Below are 15,594 nucleotides of genomic sequence, written 5' to 3'. Positions count from 1 at the left end.
CTTTATTTGTTTTACACATACGGACCAAAATATAGCGTCACATGTCATTGCGTTCAGTCACAGTGGCTAATTGTGTAAAAAAGAAGCCGCTTTAAACAGTGTTAAAAGTTGCATCTGAGTCCATAGGATTCAACTCTCAAACAATACAGTCAGCCTATTCATGTGTTTCTTAAAGAAAACCTGACTGCTATGCACTCAGGTGCAACTTTTAAAACGGCCTCTTTTCTTACACAATTAGCCATTGTGATTGAACGCAATAATGTGCGACGCTACAAATTGGTCCACATGTGTAAAACAAATAGGGCTATACATACCTTTTTACATTTCGTAAAATATTTTGTGACTTATTTTAAAAAGTATTAGGGGGAACTTACTTTGCATCTTCTCCGTAGTGCCTTGCATAGTACATGCCGCAAGTTATATTAAAAGATGGTTTCAACATTTCATTTGTCTCTGATTTGCTTGGTTTCCTAGACTAATTTAGTAAACATGGCTCAATTCGTATACACAATACACAAACAATTGACACAAAATGTGACTTTAAATCATTTATTTATTATAATAACTAATCATGTACATGCACCTCAGTTACCTTCTCCATACACATTAAAAGATATTGGTTGCTTTGATATTTCAAACATGGGCAAACTTGTACTTACTGCATTTCAAATTACAGGTATTTGCAAAAAGGGGCTTCATTATCTTGCCCCAGTATTTTCCCTCAATGGAATGATTGGCTAATTTGATCCTTTAGGGAATACAATTATTACATGAAAAGCTATGGTAACTATTTTGTTGCATATATCAAAATGTCAAAAGAACACAAAATACACCAAACAAAACATGTAGGGGTACTAGCAGAACTCTAGTCTCCCCTTTTAATACTACACCAATTTCAACATCCCCATAATCTTGCATGAAATTATGTTATTAAACACCAATGCTCATGTTCGGGCATACACATTTGTATTACGCGAGTCCCAAGAAAATGGCATTGAGCATTCACACTGATGTTAACCAAGTTTCAATTAAATCTTGTTAAGGACTTCTGGGGAATGCCGAAATTCGAACAAAATACAAAACTTATAAAAATTTGGCCAACAAATATAATGAATTTTGTAATGGCTGAGGGTGACATGTCCGATTACTAATGACTGGCAAACCCATAATGTGGCCAAATATTCAACACTAATTCACATGGGAACATTCATATACATGTAGGTGGAACTTTTTGGCCCAATCATGATTTTGCTATGGTAATCCACTAGGCAGGGTTTTAACACAAGATCAAGAGGTAGGAAAAAAACAGATTATGCATTACTATCAATGCCTGGCTTTGAATGATCGTCTCAAAAAGCATGAGCATTTTAATGAGAATTGGGCAAGTACATGTAGCAATTAGGGGTGCCATCAAAACCTAACTGCCAGTTCTCCTAGTCCTAGGATGTTGATGGCTGAACATCAGTTGGGATTGGAAGGCATCCATTATAACATGAAGGCATGTTATTTGTAAATCACATCAACACAGCACAAATCAACTTTTTGATGTTCAGTTAATAGGCCCAAATTATTGAATTGGATTTCCTTGTGACTGGCAATATCATGCCTTGTTGAATACAATACAAGTTAATGTGGCCAGACCATACTTGTTAGAATTTAATAATAACAAAAATATCAGGCTTTTTAATTGATCTTTGCGATGTTAAAATTTTGCAATTTTCACAATGTCATCATAATGATGCACAGTTGTGTCAAAATACAGCAGATAAAATAGTTGGTTATCACTTGGGGTTATATCATATCTGACATTTTCTTTGTCTCATCTTTTTGTTGACCAATATATCCACAGAGAAGAGAATATCCCTAAACAAGTTCAACAAGTTCTATAAGAAATATGGTGTTGTTGTTCTGGCTGGTATAACCCTCTCTGCATCAGGGACTGCCCGGAAGAGTTTGGGTTCCCTGGTGTCAGCATCTCGAAAGCTAATATTGAAGCGATATTACATGAGCGATAGCAGTAGTTGGGCGCTGACCATACTGTAACGAGTTTCTCATCAAACATGTACTTGTAGCCTTCATGGACTAATTGGTGAGCTCGGCAAATCAATTTCAGGTTGTTTATATGTACGAACTATGAAGAGAAAAAACAGATAACGATTCTAGTATTAATCAGAACATGTGAAATTCAAATTTTATCTATAAGATATTGCAAAAAGTATTGCTGCACTTAAAATAAGCAGCAATTATTTAAAGAAAAAAACTTACAGAAAAATTAAAAGGTTCTAAATATGTGATGCAATGAAGCAAAATCAGTTCCAAAGATATGAGCAATTAAAGAGTTTCCAATACAAGAGGAAACAAAAGGAAATATTTCCTTTGTTTGGCTATATCTCAAAATCAATATTTCCGAGTTCCGACTGATTTTGCTTGATCGCATCACATATTAAATTTGTTCTGCCTATTTTGGTACCATTAATTTAATATTATTTTATTTTATTAAGGTCTGGACATACAGCAAAAGATCAGATAAATAACAAATTTAGCCTTGCTCCTTCAGTGCTTCTAGTAACATTTGAAAAGGCTTACATCAGGGTGATGGGCATGATGTTCATTGCTTGTATGCCTGGAGAAAATGTCAATTTGTCATTCTTGAAATTCTACCTTTTGTCATACAAATAAATATGACTTGGAGAAATTAAAGTAGCAAGTGGAACACCAAAGTGTGTAGTAGAATAAATTGATGCATCTACAAAACTATATTAACTTTTTTTATTTTGTTACTTTCTTTAAAGGGGCATTTCGTGATCCACAGCCTCATCCCCCACTTTTCCCAAAAAAAGTTGAGATTTTTACACCACTGGATACCTCTGGCTACATAATGTTTATGTACCAAATATTTCTTGCAGATTAATTCGTTTAGCAAAAATATCGCCAAATTTGAATTTCGTTCTGGTGCATCAGAACGAAATTACAACACATTGTCTATGGAGCAGTGTAATACACATAATCATGCATAACTCGCAAACGCAAAATCGGAATCAACTGAAATTTTGGAAATAAGCTTTTTTGGTGGATATCTACTGAAAAATGTCATAAAAAAAGGATGCTAGGATCACGAAATCCTCCTTTAAGTATATTACATCTGTTTAAAGTGTAATCATACTATCTTGTGCAGTGTCTCATGGTTTTGTTTCAATGATGGTACTTTTGCAAGTTGTCCGTAGATTAGTGATGTCATCACTACCTTTAAGCCACACATTACTATTCAGCTTTTCAGCAACACTGCACTCAGCAAAACTTTGCAAGTTGTAAAGATTTCAAGTCTGGGTGCAATATATTCAGGTAAATACAAGGATCATCATAGCATTCTAATTTTATTCAAATGGCCAACATTTTAAAATGTTAAACAAATTTCAAACAAATTTAATTTTCACAGTGATTTCTATGAAAATAAAATTCAACCAAAACTAGACACCAATGAAAGGTTAAGAAATTTACGAATCATTTGGGACAATGGCATACACTCAGATAATAACTTATAACCTACCTCATTGGTGACCTTTGCCCCAAACAGCCAACCAGCTCCTCTGGGACTAATGGCCCATGTGTCTACATCTTCAGGATCAGACCAAACAAGATGTAAGAATAGTCAAGGATAATCTACAAATTTTCAAATCTTGTTATCAACATAATCAATCTGCATTTTTAGTATTCAAATTGTGGTATCACCCAGCAGTGTCAGGGGAACAACCAAACAACAACAACATGAATATAAACTAATGAAATAGTTTTAGTCAGTGACAGCAACCTGTTGAATGCACATCAATACGGCGCCTTAAGTTCAAATGTGATTGCCAGCCCAGCATGCCAGAGTAAAATTCCTGCAGTGCACCAATCTATTGTTTATTACACTTTCTTAGTCAGTGGGGGTGTAGCTAAGCTCATCTATTCATCTTTTTGGTAAATCCCATAAGCCTTTGTGGATAGACTTGAGATGTTGTCATTTGATGTCATGCTAATGTGCACATCATAATAGTGAACATCGTTAGTGCACATTTGAAAGCTGTGAAGTTGGCAATAACGATGTACATGTCGGCATGACATCAAACATCTCCCCGCAAAGGCTTACGGGATTTACTGAAAAGGAAAGTTGGATCTGTCTATCCTCTGTGACACCATAGAGGACAGAAAAAACAAAAATTCCTTTTGCTTAATCTCCAAATGTTGTTCTCTGCATTAAATGTCACAATCACTCTCCAGCAAGGCTGTCTAACATGTACAGTGTACATTGTACACGAATGTGGATACATTTAACAAAAGAATCTCGATAATTGTTGAGAAAACCACAAGATACATGTACATAAAGCTAATGCAAGCTAGACCACAGTTGTAGATAATAATTCAATATTAAAAGGATATCACAAAAGGCTCCTTTATGTGGTATTTCCTGGGCTCTGTCTATGGTCCTAATTTGATCCAATGTCTTTACATCTGGTGAAAGACCTCCATGCACACAGAGAATTTGCTCATCAATGATCTGCAAAATATAATCACAATATGTGTATTTTAAGAGCTATGATGGGTTACTTACACTACTGTGCATATTATGTGTGAAAAGGGGTATATAAGGTGGGCACTGCCCCCCCAAAAAAAAAATTGATCAGAACCATGCAAAAGTCCAATTTAGCCAATTATAGTCTCTATCTAATCCAAGTACCATCCTGTATCTGCCCCTGGTATCAAGTTGTCAGGATATGCTTGCTAAAAATTAAAAAAGGTACATTAATTGCTAGTTTTCCAACCCAATTTAAGGTACATGGTCACAAATACAGGCATGTCATTAGTCCGAATAATCAGTCCCAGAACAAATTATTAATTTCTGACATGATCGTGTTCTGGGTCTGAACTGTTTCCATATGAAATCTTGATGGCAAATTGGACAAAAGAAGCACATGGTTCTACTTGACAGCTTTTTAATCCCTATTCATGTTACGTGAATCACGCTATTGTGGACCATCTTTCTGATACTTGTGTGTTTGGACAAGCGGAACGGTCTTTTGTCTACCTCTCTGTTTGTAAACAGACGAGGATGTCGAAATTGACATCCTCTCCGAATAGGAAAGTAAGCGTAATAGTACGGCACTAGCATGTCATGTGTATTGTCCATTGTGAAACTTCAATGCCATTTCAGGTTGCCTGACACTTGTTTTGCTTGTCTCAGATAAATGACTTTAGACCTATTTTAAAATCAATAAATTCATTGCTTAAACTATATTCACAACATATTCACAAGAAAGTTAAATGTTCTATCTTGTTTACTTACTGCAGCTACTGTGAGTAAATCAAACACCTTGGTGCAGTATCTCCATGCATTGGCATTACCATACTTATTCTGGCATTCATCTGAAACGACAAAAATTCACTTTAATATGCTATATGTCCTCAACACCTCTGTATGGAACATGGTCGATCAGGCCAAACAAAATTAATTCTTTGGGCGTGTTCACATTACACAATGTGGGTTCGTACCTAGGTAGTGAAGTGGTGTCGATCCACATCGAATCCACATGAGTTCGCGTTCACACTACCAAGCTAATCTACATCGAAAGTGGGTTATGACGTAAGTGGAGCGAATCCACATACCCCGATGTTAGAACGACCCGGAAGTAAAGCGCCGTTACCACGCAGCATGGATACCAAATTTCGTAAAAACCATCACCCCAGAGAAGCGATTAGCGGTAACATTGTGGCGGCTAAAACGCCGAAAACAGAACCATATATGCCATTTATTTGGGATTGCCCGTAACACGGCCTGTTTGATCTTAAAACAAGTAATTTATGTAAGCTTATGTTGAGCATGCTGTGGACTGAAATATTTTTAGCATGTAAATGTCATGAAGTCAATTCTCAGTGAATACAGTTCGTTTTGTTCCATTGACGTTCACCATTTCGGCCTGTACAACCACAGCCACTTCCGGTATATGTGGAGTCGATCCGTTCACATTACGAAATTTAACCCACCTCCTAGGGTCGAAACTACCTCAACCAGGTAGTTTCGATCCACATTGTTGATGTAGGGTCGAATCCACTTACTTTGTGTTCACACTACACGGGAAGTGGTTTCGATGTAGGGTCGACTCCACGTCCCTACATCAAAAGTGCCTGATGTGATCACGCCCTTTGTCTCATGTCACCTCTGACTTCAAAAATTTAATGCGGAATGAGGCTTTTTTTTTTTTATAATACTTTGTTCTCAAAATTACAAGTGCTACTTGTCCAGGGCTAACTTCATCAAGTGGATAACACAATAGTGTGATCATCATCTCAAGATTAAAATAAAACTGCATACCCCAGGGTAACATTTCAGGACCTCTATTTAATATCTTCTTACCATAGAATCCATAGACCTGTGTGATCTGTCTGCTTTCATGATTGCCTCTGAGTAGTGTGATACGGTCAGGCCACTTGGCTTTCAATGTGAGTAATCTTGTGAAGGATTCAAGACTGAAATAACCACGGTCTACAAAGTCACCCTGTCATGAAAAAATCAAATTTTATTAACATAATGAAAATATAGTAGGGTTTTTTGAAAGGTCTTTTTCATTTTATTATTAATTTAGATAAACAGAGATGGAAAGAATTCTGAAATATTTGCCTTATCCCAAAGAGTATCAACTCAAAAATTGCCAAGCTGTGTTTATCACCGAGTGCATAGTGAAATTTATTTGGAGGTACACTATTTGCCCTCCATGAGCAACACACAAACATATTGAAGTCGGTACTCTTTTGGTTCCACCTCATTGCCTTCATCATCATCATCTGTCGGCTGCGGAGCAAGCGACTACAAGCTTTCTCCAACTGTTGCAATCTTGGGCTAGCGAAACAATTTTGTTTGGCTGCAGCATCCCTAAAGTATCTCTTAGGAGGTGCTGGACATATACTGCAAGTCCCTGTTTCCTCTTCCCATTACCTTATCCCAAAATATATCAGCCAAAACTAAATTAAAATCCTTTAGTTTAGCATTAGCAAAATGTAACAAAAAGAACCTACCATGAAAATGTAGTTTGTGTCTGGAACCTGTCCTCCCGTCCTAAACAGCTCCTCTAAATCGTAAAACTGTCAATATAAAATTGTGAAATAATAATTAAGGGCTGTCGCATGATATTGCGCTCATAAGGCTAAGGTGGTAAGTTTGAGACGTGCTATATGACATGATGTAATCTGTTAATGTGGGCATTTTATAACACTTTCTTTCTTACCTGACCGTGAATGTCTCCACATACTGTGACTGGAGTCTTGACTGGCTGCACATTTGATTCTTCTAATAATTGGTCACATACTATGTCACATAATTTCTGCAAAAAAGAAATAAAAAGATGAGAGATTAGGAATATTTACATCTTTGCAAGACTTGTTTGACATTTTGTCTGAAATGATCGGAATTTGTTTTGTGCCTGTCAATGCCATTAAGTTTTTACAGCCTGATTTTCTGTGCGTCTGAGATATTCTTGTTGAACGCATTAGGTAAGCTTAAGGTTAATTTCATTGAGGCCCAGCAACAGTTCCCCGCATTAGCGCGACCCCTGCCAAATGGTCAGTACCAGGAACTGTCTTTTGGAATTTGCAGGAGAGCATTAAATATCTTTTCTGGAGCCTTCAAGGAGAGCTGTTTAGAGCATTTACAACAGAATGTAAGCAGAGAATTGTCAACTAAGCAGAGCTAAAAATCACTCTCCTATATCAGATGTAAGGAGAGCAGTAGAGAGTGATTGCTCTCGCTCTCCTCAAAAGGCAGTCCCTGCAGTACTCACCAACACTGGCATGGAACAATACTTAAGTATCATAAGATTTATAATATGCACCCATCGATTCCTTATGATTTCTAGTAAAAATGGTAGAATATAAAAAAATTCCACACATTTCAAAATATCCAGCATCACTTAAAATATTCCACCATTTTAATGTTGCAAATCGGCGATATATTTAGCCTAGCCAGGGCCTCAGTTCATACCAAGCGGAGAAGTCTGCAGTTGTTTGAGAAATCTGTCTATTGTCATGCTATCCACGACGACACAGTAGTTTTACTGTGTGGATAGAAGATAGAGTGTGGACTGTGGAATTACATTATGTATAATAGAGCTCTAGCCATCTGCTCGAGTCACTCAATCGTTGTCAATTGTGAACTTGAATGTTTCCGAAATTTATTTTGATGACTTAAATCTGTATCTTCTGAGCAAAGTTTGCTAATAATAAGCCCAATCGCCATTGTAACTTCCGGTTTTTGAGAGCACTTCTGGGACACTTTGACCTCTGACATATCGGGGAAAATGCTGTAATCATTATTAATTCATTATTGTCAATGTTATAAAATTACGATCATTAAAAATATTAAATTAATTATACAATAATAGTGTTTTTTGGGTTTGTTTCTATTCTTGTCAAACATTTAGACTATATTTTGTATGTGCATAAAAAACAATTTTTCTGAATTTTACCAATAGGTCAGATGGCAAAGTGTCCCAAAACTGCAAAGACAATGCACTGCAAACTTTCAATGCCGATAGGCTTATCTTAAGAGATTAACCATGCTAACAATTCGCCAATGTGTTATTTGAGTAACTTTTTCGGCAGTTTTACCTGTTGTGATCGGCACTATTTACTCCCTGATTACAAATTTACATGGTGTCATGCTTCACCGATTCAGACGTGTTTTGAGATACATGTAGCCCTGGTGGAGGCACTAGAATATGGTCATTTTCACGGTAAAGGGTGTAACTTTTGATTTTTAGGGTCAAAATTTCAAACCACTTAAATATGTTTCTGTTTACTGAAATCATGCATAGTCGCAACTTAAATTCAAGTAAAATAATGTTTCAAGGCTTTAACCTTTTGATTTATAATAAAAAAATTGACATTTCCATAACATTTTGGTTAAAATCTAAGAAAAAATGTATTTTACATAAGCTCAGAAAATTATGAAATGAAAGCTAGAATACATGTGAAATTCCATTCCAAAGTAAGCCAACAGAAATTTTATACCATGTTTTGCTATGTTTTATTTGCAGTTTTGAAAATCTTTAACATAAAGTGTCATTTACAATGGAAATTTCCCAACGTTAAACATATTTTTTAACTTTTAAGGGGGTACTACACCCCTGGCCAATTTTGTGCCTATTTTTGCATTTTTCTCAAAAATTATAGCACATTGGTGACAAGTAAGATATGTATTATAGGGGCAAGGACTACAACTACTGCACTGAAAATTCAGCAACTCAAGGCAAGTAGTTATTGATTTATTGATCAAATATTGGTTTTCCCTCATTTTTGACTGTAACTCCACAATTGTTGTCTGTGTTGAAATAAAATTTCCAGTGCAGTAGTTGTAGTCCTTGCCCCTATAATATACATATCTTACTTGTCACCAATGCGCTATGATTTTTGAGAAAAATGCAAAAATAGGCACAAAATTGGGCAGGGGTGTAGTACCCCCTTAATTGGGTTCCTAAAATAATTTGAATGTCTAACTTCATGTACAAATAAATACTACTTGATAAAAGGAACCTCCCAGCCAAGTTTCATAGAAATTGGAGTTATTTTTTAGAATTAGCAATTCAAGCGATTTGTGTTTCGGAGGCTTCAGTTAATAACACAAGTGATCATAAAAGTAAGATATTTGGCTAACTACTACAAGTTGACATGAAAAAATAGGTAAAAAATATCACAATTACCAATTTTCATGCTTTGCTTTTAAGTATTGAATTTCAGTTGTGACAAAAAGTAAATTATCACAGCAAGTCATGATTTTTTGTTTCGGAGGCTTCATGTTAACAACATTGCAGAAGTAGTTTTTTTGAAAAGAATCATCTAAGCTGTTATTTTCTTGAAAGTATTGAATCAATGATTCTATGCCGAAGATATTGTAGATTTATCACACTTACATTTTTTCACACATTTGTTAAGTATGGTGTTAACTTGCATGTGAAGCCTCCGAAACAGGCTTTCTTGGGTATCAGAATATTTTTCAAACATTAACCATAATATCAACACTTTTTGAAATTTATGACATTCTGCACATATCAAGTAACAATTACAATGCAGATATCAATATGAAACACACCAATTTAGATGTGCAAAGATGATAATTCATCTTATTGTTGTTTCGGAGGCTTCATTTGTTTTGGAGGCTTCAAGTGTTAACGGAAAGTTTGTATTGGGTCTCATTTTCAAACGGTGATGTATATCTTCACTGTTTAAAAACAAGTGACTTGAGGATCTACTTTGCTACATTTTGATAAATAGATTGGATGAGCTCTTTTATTTATATTTGCACAAGCTAGCTGAACAGTTTGTTTCGGAGGCTTCAAAATTGTTAACGGAAAATCGCCTCTTGAAGTCAAGATTTTATAAAAATTGTAAAAGATTGCAAATCGACTAATTTTTTGTTACCTATTTCAAGTTAAGTAATCAACTGTTATGAATCAAGAAGAAATAAAGAAATAACAAAGAATTATGAACCAAAGCTATACCCACAAAGTTTGTTAAAACAATTGTTAACGGAAAATGAAGCCTCCGAAACGACAAATATCGAAGTCTGGTTCTCAAAAATACAGGGCTGTTCACAATTAAAACTAATGTGGCAGTTTTTACTGAGCATATGACTACACTTTCAGCATAAGAAAAATTATACATGAACTAACTGAAGAAAACACAGGGCTTTACAAAAATGTTACTATTTTTTTAGTATCAAAAAGGCCATATATTTATGGACATTTTAGCCTGCCAAAACTGAACGCAGTAACTCCCAAAGATGATTATGCTACCCAAGGTAGCTGCTAACTAGGTGACTTATGTGGCCAAACATTGTGGAATTCTGTAGCTTTATTAGACCACCACAGATCAAGTGTTAAAAATCCAAAGTTACACCCTTTACCGTGAAAATGACCATATGAAAGTGACGTACCTGTGCCCACCAGCATATGAAACTAGGGGTCTATCGGTGTAGAAATTTTCATAAAAAAGGGGGTCATTCGATGTTAGCAATGTCAAAAATGGGGTGATTTTGTATGTGTGCCCAAAATTTCACATTTAATTGACAATCAAAACTAGCTTTATACCCAATTTCAGCAAGTACCGTAGTAACTACAAATTTCGAACGTTTGAGGACTTGTTCTCAAGTTGTAGAAGGTGCCATATACATGTAGGGCACACCGACATCGCGCCTGGCTAATAATTATTTGGTGCAGCAGAGACACTAAAATGAATACACGGGATCGATACACATGAATTGCTATGCACGATTTTGATATCAGACGAAAATCTTCGGATATCGGGTTAGAAAATGATGAATATCTCCCGTAAATGATTTCGTCTCAAGAAACCAGATCTGGTCTCATACACTTGAAAATACGTGTTGAACAGCAGGGGTGGAATTTCGTAAAGTGTCACAGGAGTCCAAGTGGATTCTCGCAAGAGAGTTTTGCGAGAGTCCATGGATTCCCGTAAATGGATTCTCGTTGTACAATCTTGCGGGAGTCCAAAAGGTATTATATGTAGGCCTACGTAAATGCATTCAAACAAATAAACTAACAAAGTTAAGTTTTTAATATATGTGTCATCATATTCTCACTTCCATATATGTCATTGCATCTTTGACAACTTTTCCTTTATATTTTGCAGGCTTTGAGTTTTAAGGCGTGTTGAACTTAAACGTAAGTTCGCTGAGCCTATCATTTCCAGCGAGAGTCCACATGGACTCTCGCAATAGGACTTTTACGGGAGTCTCTGCGAGAGTCGACTCTCGGACTCCCGCGAAATTCCACCCCTGGAACAGATATGATAGTCGCTAGTTTGCGCTTTGAGAAACGGCCGTGAGTCTTGAACCAAAATCGCTAATTTTATATTGTGTTGGTCCTGTATGGACTACAGCGCGCATAGGTATTCGTCTCAGAGTGGAGGCAGTATGTATGACCATTGACCGCAATGTCGTATACAAGCTTACTCACACAGCGAGAAATCAATTACCCCGGCTATTTTCAGTAGCCTTAGTCAGGTCACTTGGCTAATTATATGCATCTCATAAGGTCGGAATAAAATGAACTTTCGTGGCTGTGGATTCAACCTACCATGGCGATTTCTACCATGGAGATATCGGGGCGATGACACTGTGTAGGGTGTCTTCAGTGTTAATTATTTTCATTATAAATGTTGCAAAATATTAATATTGACAATAATTAACAACCTGAGAACCTCTCCATATTCATACATTGCTCACCTGTGTTTTCATATCATATTTTGTGGTGAAAATCATTTTTGGAGCAACGATTTCTTCAAACCGACGGCTAAGTGTGTATTTGAATGCACATTAAACACATACAAACACATACACAGCACCTGTTGGAACTCCCGGTCGGATCCGATTATTGGAACTGACCCAATTTACAGTACAAAATAGGCAAAACTCATAAATCTCAAAATCCGTGCCAAAATTTTAATTTTGAGGACTATAGTTCAAGAAAGGGGTCATTCAGTGTAGGCTCCTGAAAGAAACAGGTTCATTGGGTCATTTGGGTGTAGGATTCGCCACAAATACCGGGGTCTTTTCATGGGCACATGACGTATGTCAATATGAGAGTGCCCCCCCCCCCCCCACGAGATAGCTCCACGTGCCATCCTCATATCCATTGTCGGTTATCAGTGGCCTGGATTGAGGATCTATCCTATAGTCTATAGACTTTTCGATCAAATCTGCAGTTCATGAGTTTGTCATTCATGCTAGTGCATGAGCATGTGTGAACATGGACTTACTAAATAAGAGTACGTCCATGATGTGATAGCCCGAGGTACTCACACCTCCGTCACTACGATTTCCACTGTCCTTCTCCGTACGAAGGTCTGAGACTCCTAGGCATATATGGGACAGGGTACACATAAAATACCGGTACCACTTTTTCTCATAAATACCACTTCCTACCATTCCACACGTGAAGATGAGACTTAAACAAAACATATTTGGTGCATGTTCGTAAATTTTGAGCACATTTGTTGAGGATGTAAAAGACCAGACTTGTGACTGTTATAAATCGTCGCCGTGTTTTGAATTCTTCCTATAAAAAGATGCCGTCAGTGTGACGTCATCACCGCGATGTGAGTTCAGAGTGCCCCGTTTCTACATGTACGTACGTACGGCATCCGTGGCCCTATGGTGAGGAAGGAACAACTAGGGCCATGATGTTTTGGGCTAATGAATGATGTGAGTGCACTGTGCAGCAATCCTTGAAATAAGCGGGCGCGGGGAGCAAATTTGCTCTCGTAAAGCCACCAATTGCTCCTGGTCCTTGTAAAATTCACATGAACCAGGAGCAATTTTCTAAAACAAATTGCTCCTGGTTCCAGTTTTGCACTTGATGCAGTAGTGCTGGTACATTGTATGCTGTACTGTTTATGCAGAAAAGAATTGAGTATTTGAAAATTGCTCCTGTTTCTTCAGAAATTGATCCTGGTTCTTGTAAATCCCAGTGAACCAGGAGCAATGTTCAAAAACAAATTGCTCCTGGTTCCAGTCCGCTTATTTCAAGGCTTGCTGTGCAGTGGTCGAGTGGAAATCGTAGTGACCATTTAAAATGATTGTCATGTCATGATTGTGAAAGAGGTGTGAGTTGATCAAATAATTGTAAAATCTCGTATATATCTGGGAAGCATATTGCACATAGTTCATTGAAGTAAAAGCAAAGTTTCTACAAGTCAGATTGAATTTGAAACGCTGGAAAAACCAACACATCTCAAAATTTGTGGCAACAATGAACAAGCAAGTTACTCAAAACTCTAGCTTCGAATTTGCACACGATAGTTTATACGCATTCGTTGCTATAAACTTTGCTATGTTTTTTCGGTCGGACAGCGGTGCAATTTTTTTGCACCGGAGGTTATTTATTCCGTTAATGTTGAAATTTGGATGAAAGTTATTTCGATGAGTCAACATGGTCAACTGTATCTTTTGACTTTGAGCAAGATGTGCCTATTTTGGACAGTCTGTGTAATTTTAGCAAACATTTTTGATGCAATCGCCTGTCGACTTTGTCATTGTTTATCGTGATCGGCTGTGTTTAAAGTTGTTTTCTTTAAACTTCCGTGGTCGGGGTACGCGCTGGTGAATTGCGATCGCGTAAAAGTGACAAGGTCGCCTAATACGCGCCGAACAGACAACCAATGGGTCAACCGACTTGTTGTCAAGTCGTTGATCAGCCAATCAGCGTGATTGCTTATCTTTTTGTGTGTGCGGCTTGCACGCTCGCAGTACGCGATCGCGACAGCAGGCACGACCACGGTCGCGGAAGTTTTAAAAAAACAACTTTTATACTTCTGAACTTCCATTGCTTTTTACACGGTGTCATGCTTCAGCGGATCCGACCAGATTTTGAATGCAATGGTCTCTAGCCTAGAATGTGAAGCTATCGGTGAGCAAATTCTTGGCTGGACTTCTCGAGCAACACATGAACAAGGAAGTCACTTAAATTTTGCAATTATTCGAAAGTAGCAATGCAAGTGAGTCATCGATCGACGGCATCCGCATTTCGATTGTCATTTTCTGCGACCTAGGATTGTTAAAGAAAAGCATATTATCCTAATATAAAAGCGAATATAATGTAGGAACATAGAAATTTATACTAAAATACCTTTAAGTCGTGTTCCGGTAAATATTTGCATTCTTTTGCGATTTCAATCCACCGATCGAGCGATGTCTGTTCCGCCATTTTGACAATTTTATTTATTTTGAGTGTTGCCAGTCTAACTTTTTTGTAAGAAAAATCTGTAATTGAGTTTTCGAAATCACTCACGGGGCGGGCGTGAATAAAAATTTCGTTAAAAAGAAAATGGGCGTACCAAAGAAAAGTGTCCATGATGTAGTAGTACTAGTAGGGTATAATAAGTAGGCCTATTGGAAATTGTGTACGATTTGAAAAGGTTAGTCTAAGTGTGATTCATTATTCATTAAAACACATTTTGGCCAAAGGCGGCAAATTTGAAACTGAGATAAAGGTAAAAATATGGAGTAAAAAAACAACAAAATACATAAGAAAATAGATATCAAAAAAGGCTTCACAACTTAAAAACCAAGTATACTATAGGCCTTTGGTGTTTTCAGTAAATGATAGCCTATTGTAAGTATAATGTAATAATTAGGCCCTATAGTAACTCAATTTACAAAAATGCCTCCTTCATGGCCCCCATCAGGGCCGGATTTACCTTTTTGGGGGCCCTGGGCCAGGCCAAAATTTGGAGGCCCCAAACGCACCGTGAGGAAGGCATGTGCCAGTTTTTAGATTGCACTAGGACATTTGCACGCGCGAAAAAATCAATTTTAGGTCATTTTGGCCCAAATTGAAGCTGTACACAGGCCATTTTGTGCGCGAAGCGCGCAAAATTTTGCAATTTGTGTACCCTATTTTGACCCAAAACATGGTGTTTTTCGGCTAAAATGGAAGATGCACACTGCACAGGGCAATTTTGGGGCCCCCAAAATCTGGGGGCCCTGGGCCCGGGCCCATCTGGCCCTATGGTAAATCCGGCCCTGGCCCCCATGGACCAGATCGTGTC

The 15,594-nt window shown here is 37.3% G+C and overlaps 1 protein-coding gene across 1 annotated transcript; it reads right to left on the bottom strand.

The window, feature by feature from the left end:
• Positions 1-535: 535 nt before the first annotated feature.
• Positions 536-14,799, bottom strand: LOC140138134 (serine/threonine-protein phosphatase 6 catalytic subunit-like). Its single transcript, XM_072160058.1, is given in 9 exon segments — positions 536-1,978; positions 1,981-2,131; positions 3,548-3,639; positions 4,420-4,537; positions 5,324-5,403; positions 6,392-6,533; positions 7,051-7,116; positions 7,260-7,355; positions 14,673-14,799. Coding segments are annotated over 9 exon segments (918 nt in total). The 5' UTR covers positions 14,751-14,799; the 3' UTR covers positions 536-1,883.
• Between the last annotated feature and the right edge of the window lie 795 nt (positions 14,800-15,594).

Source organism: Amphiura filiformis, chromosome 17 (assembly GCF_039555335.1).
Source record: "Amphiura filiformis chromosome 17, Afil_fr2py, whole genome shotgun sequence".
NCBI classification, from domain to species: Eukaryota; Metazoa; Echinodermata; class Ophiuroidea; order Amphilepidida; family Amphiuridae; genus Amphiura; species Amphiura filiformis.
Note: the sequence above shows the minus strand (reverse complement) of the source record. Positions and strands in the feature narration are given on the sequence as shown.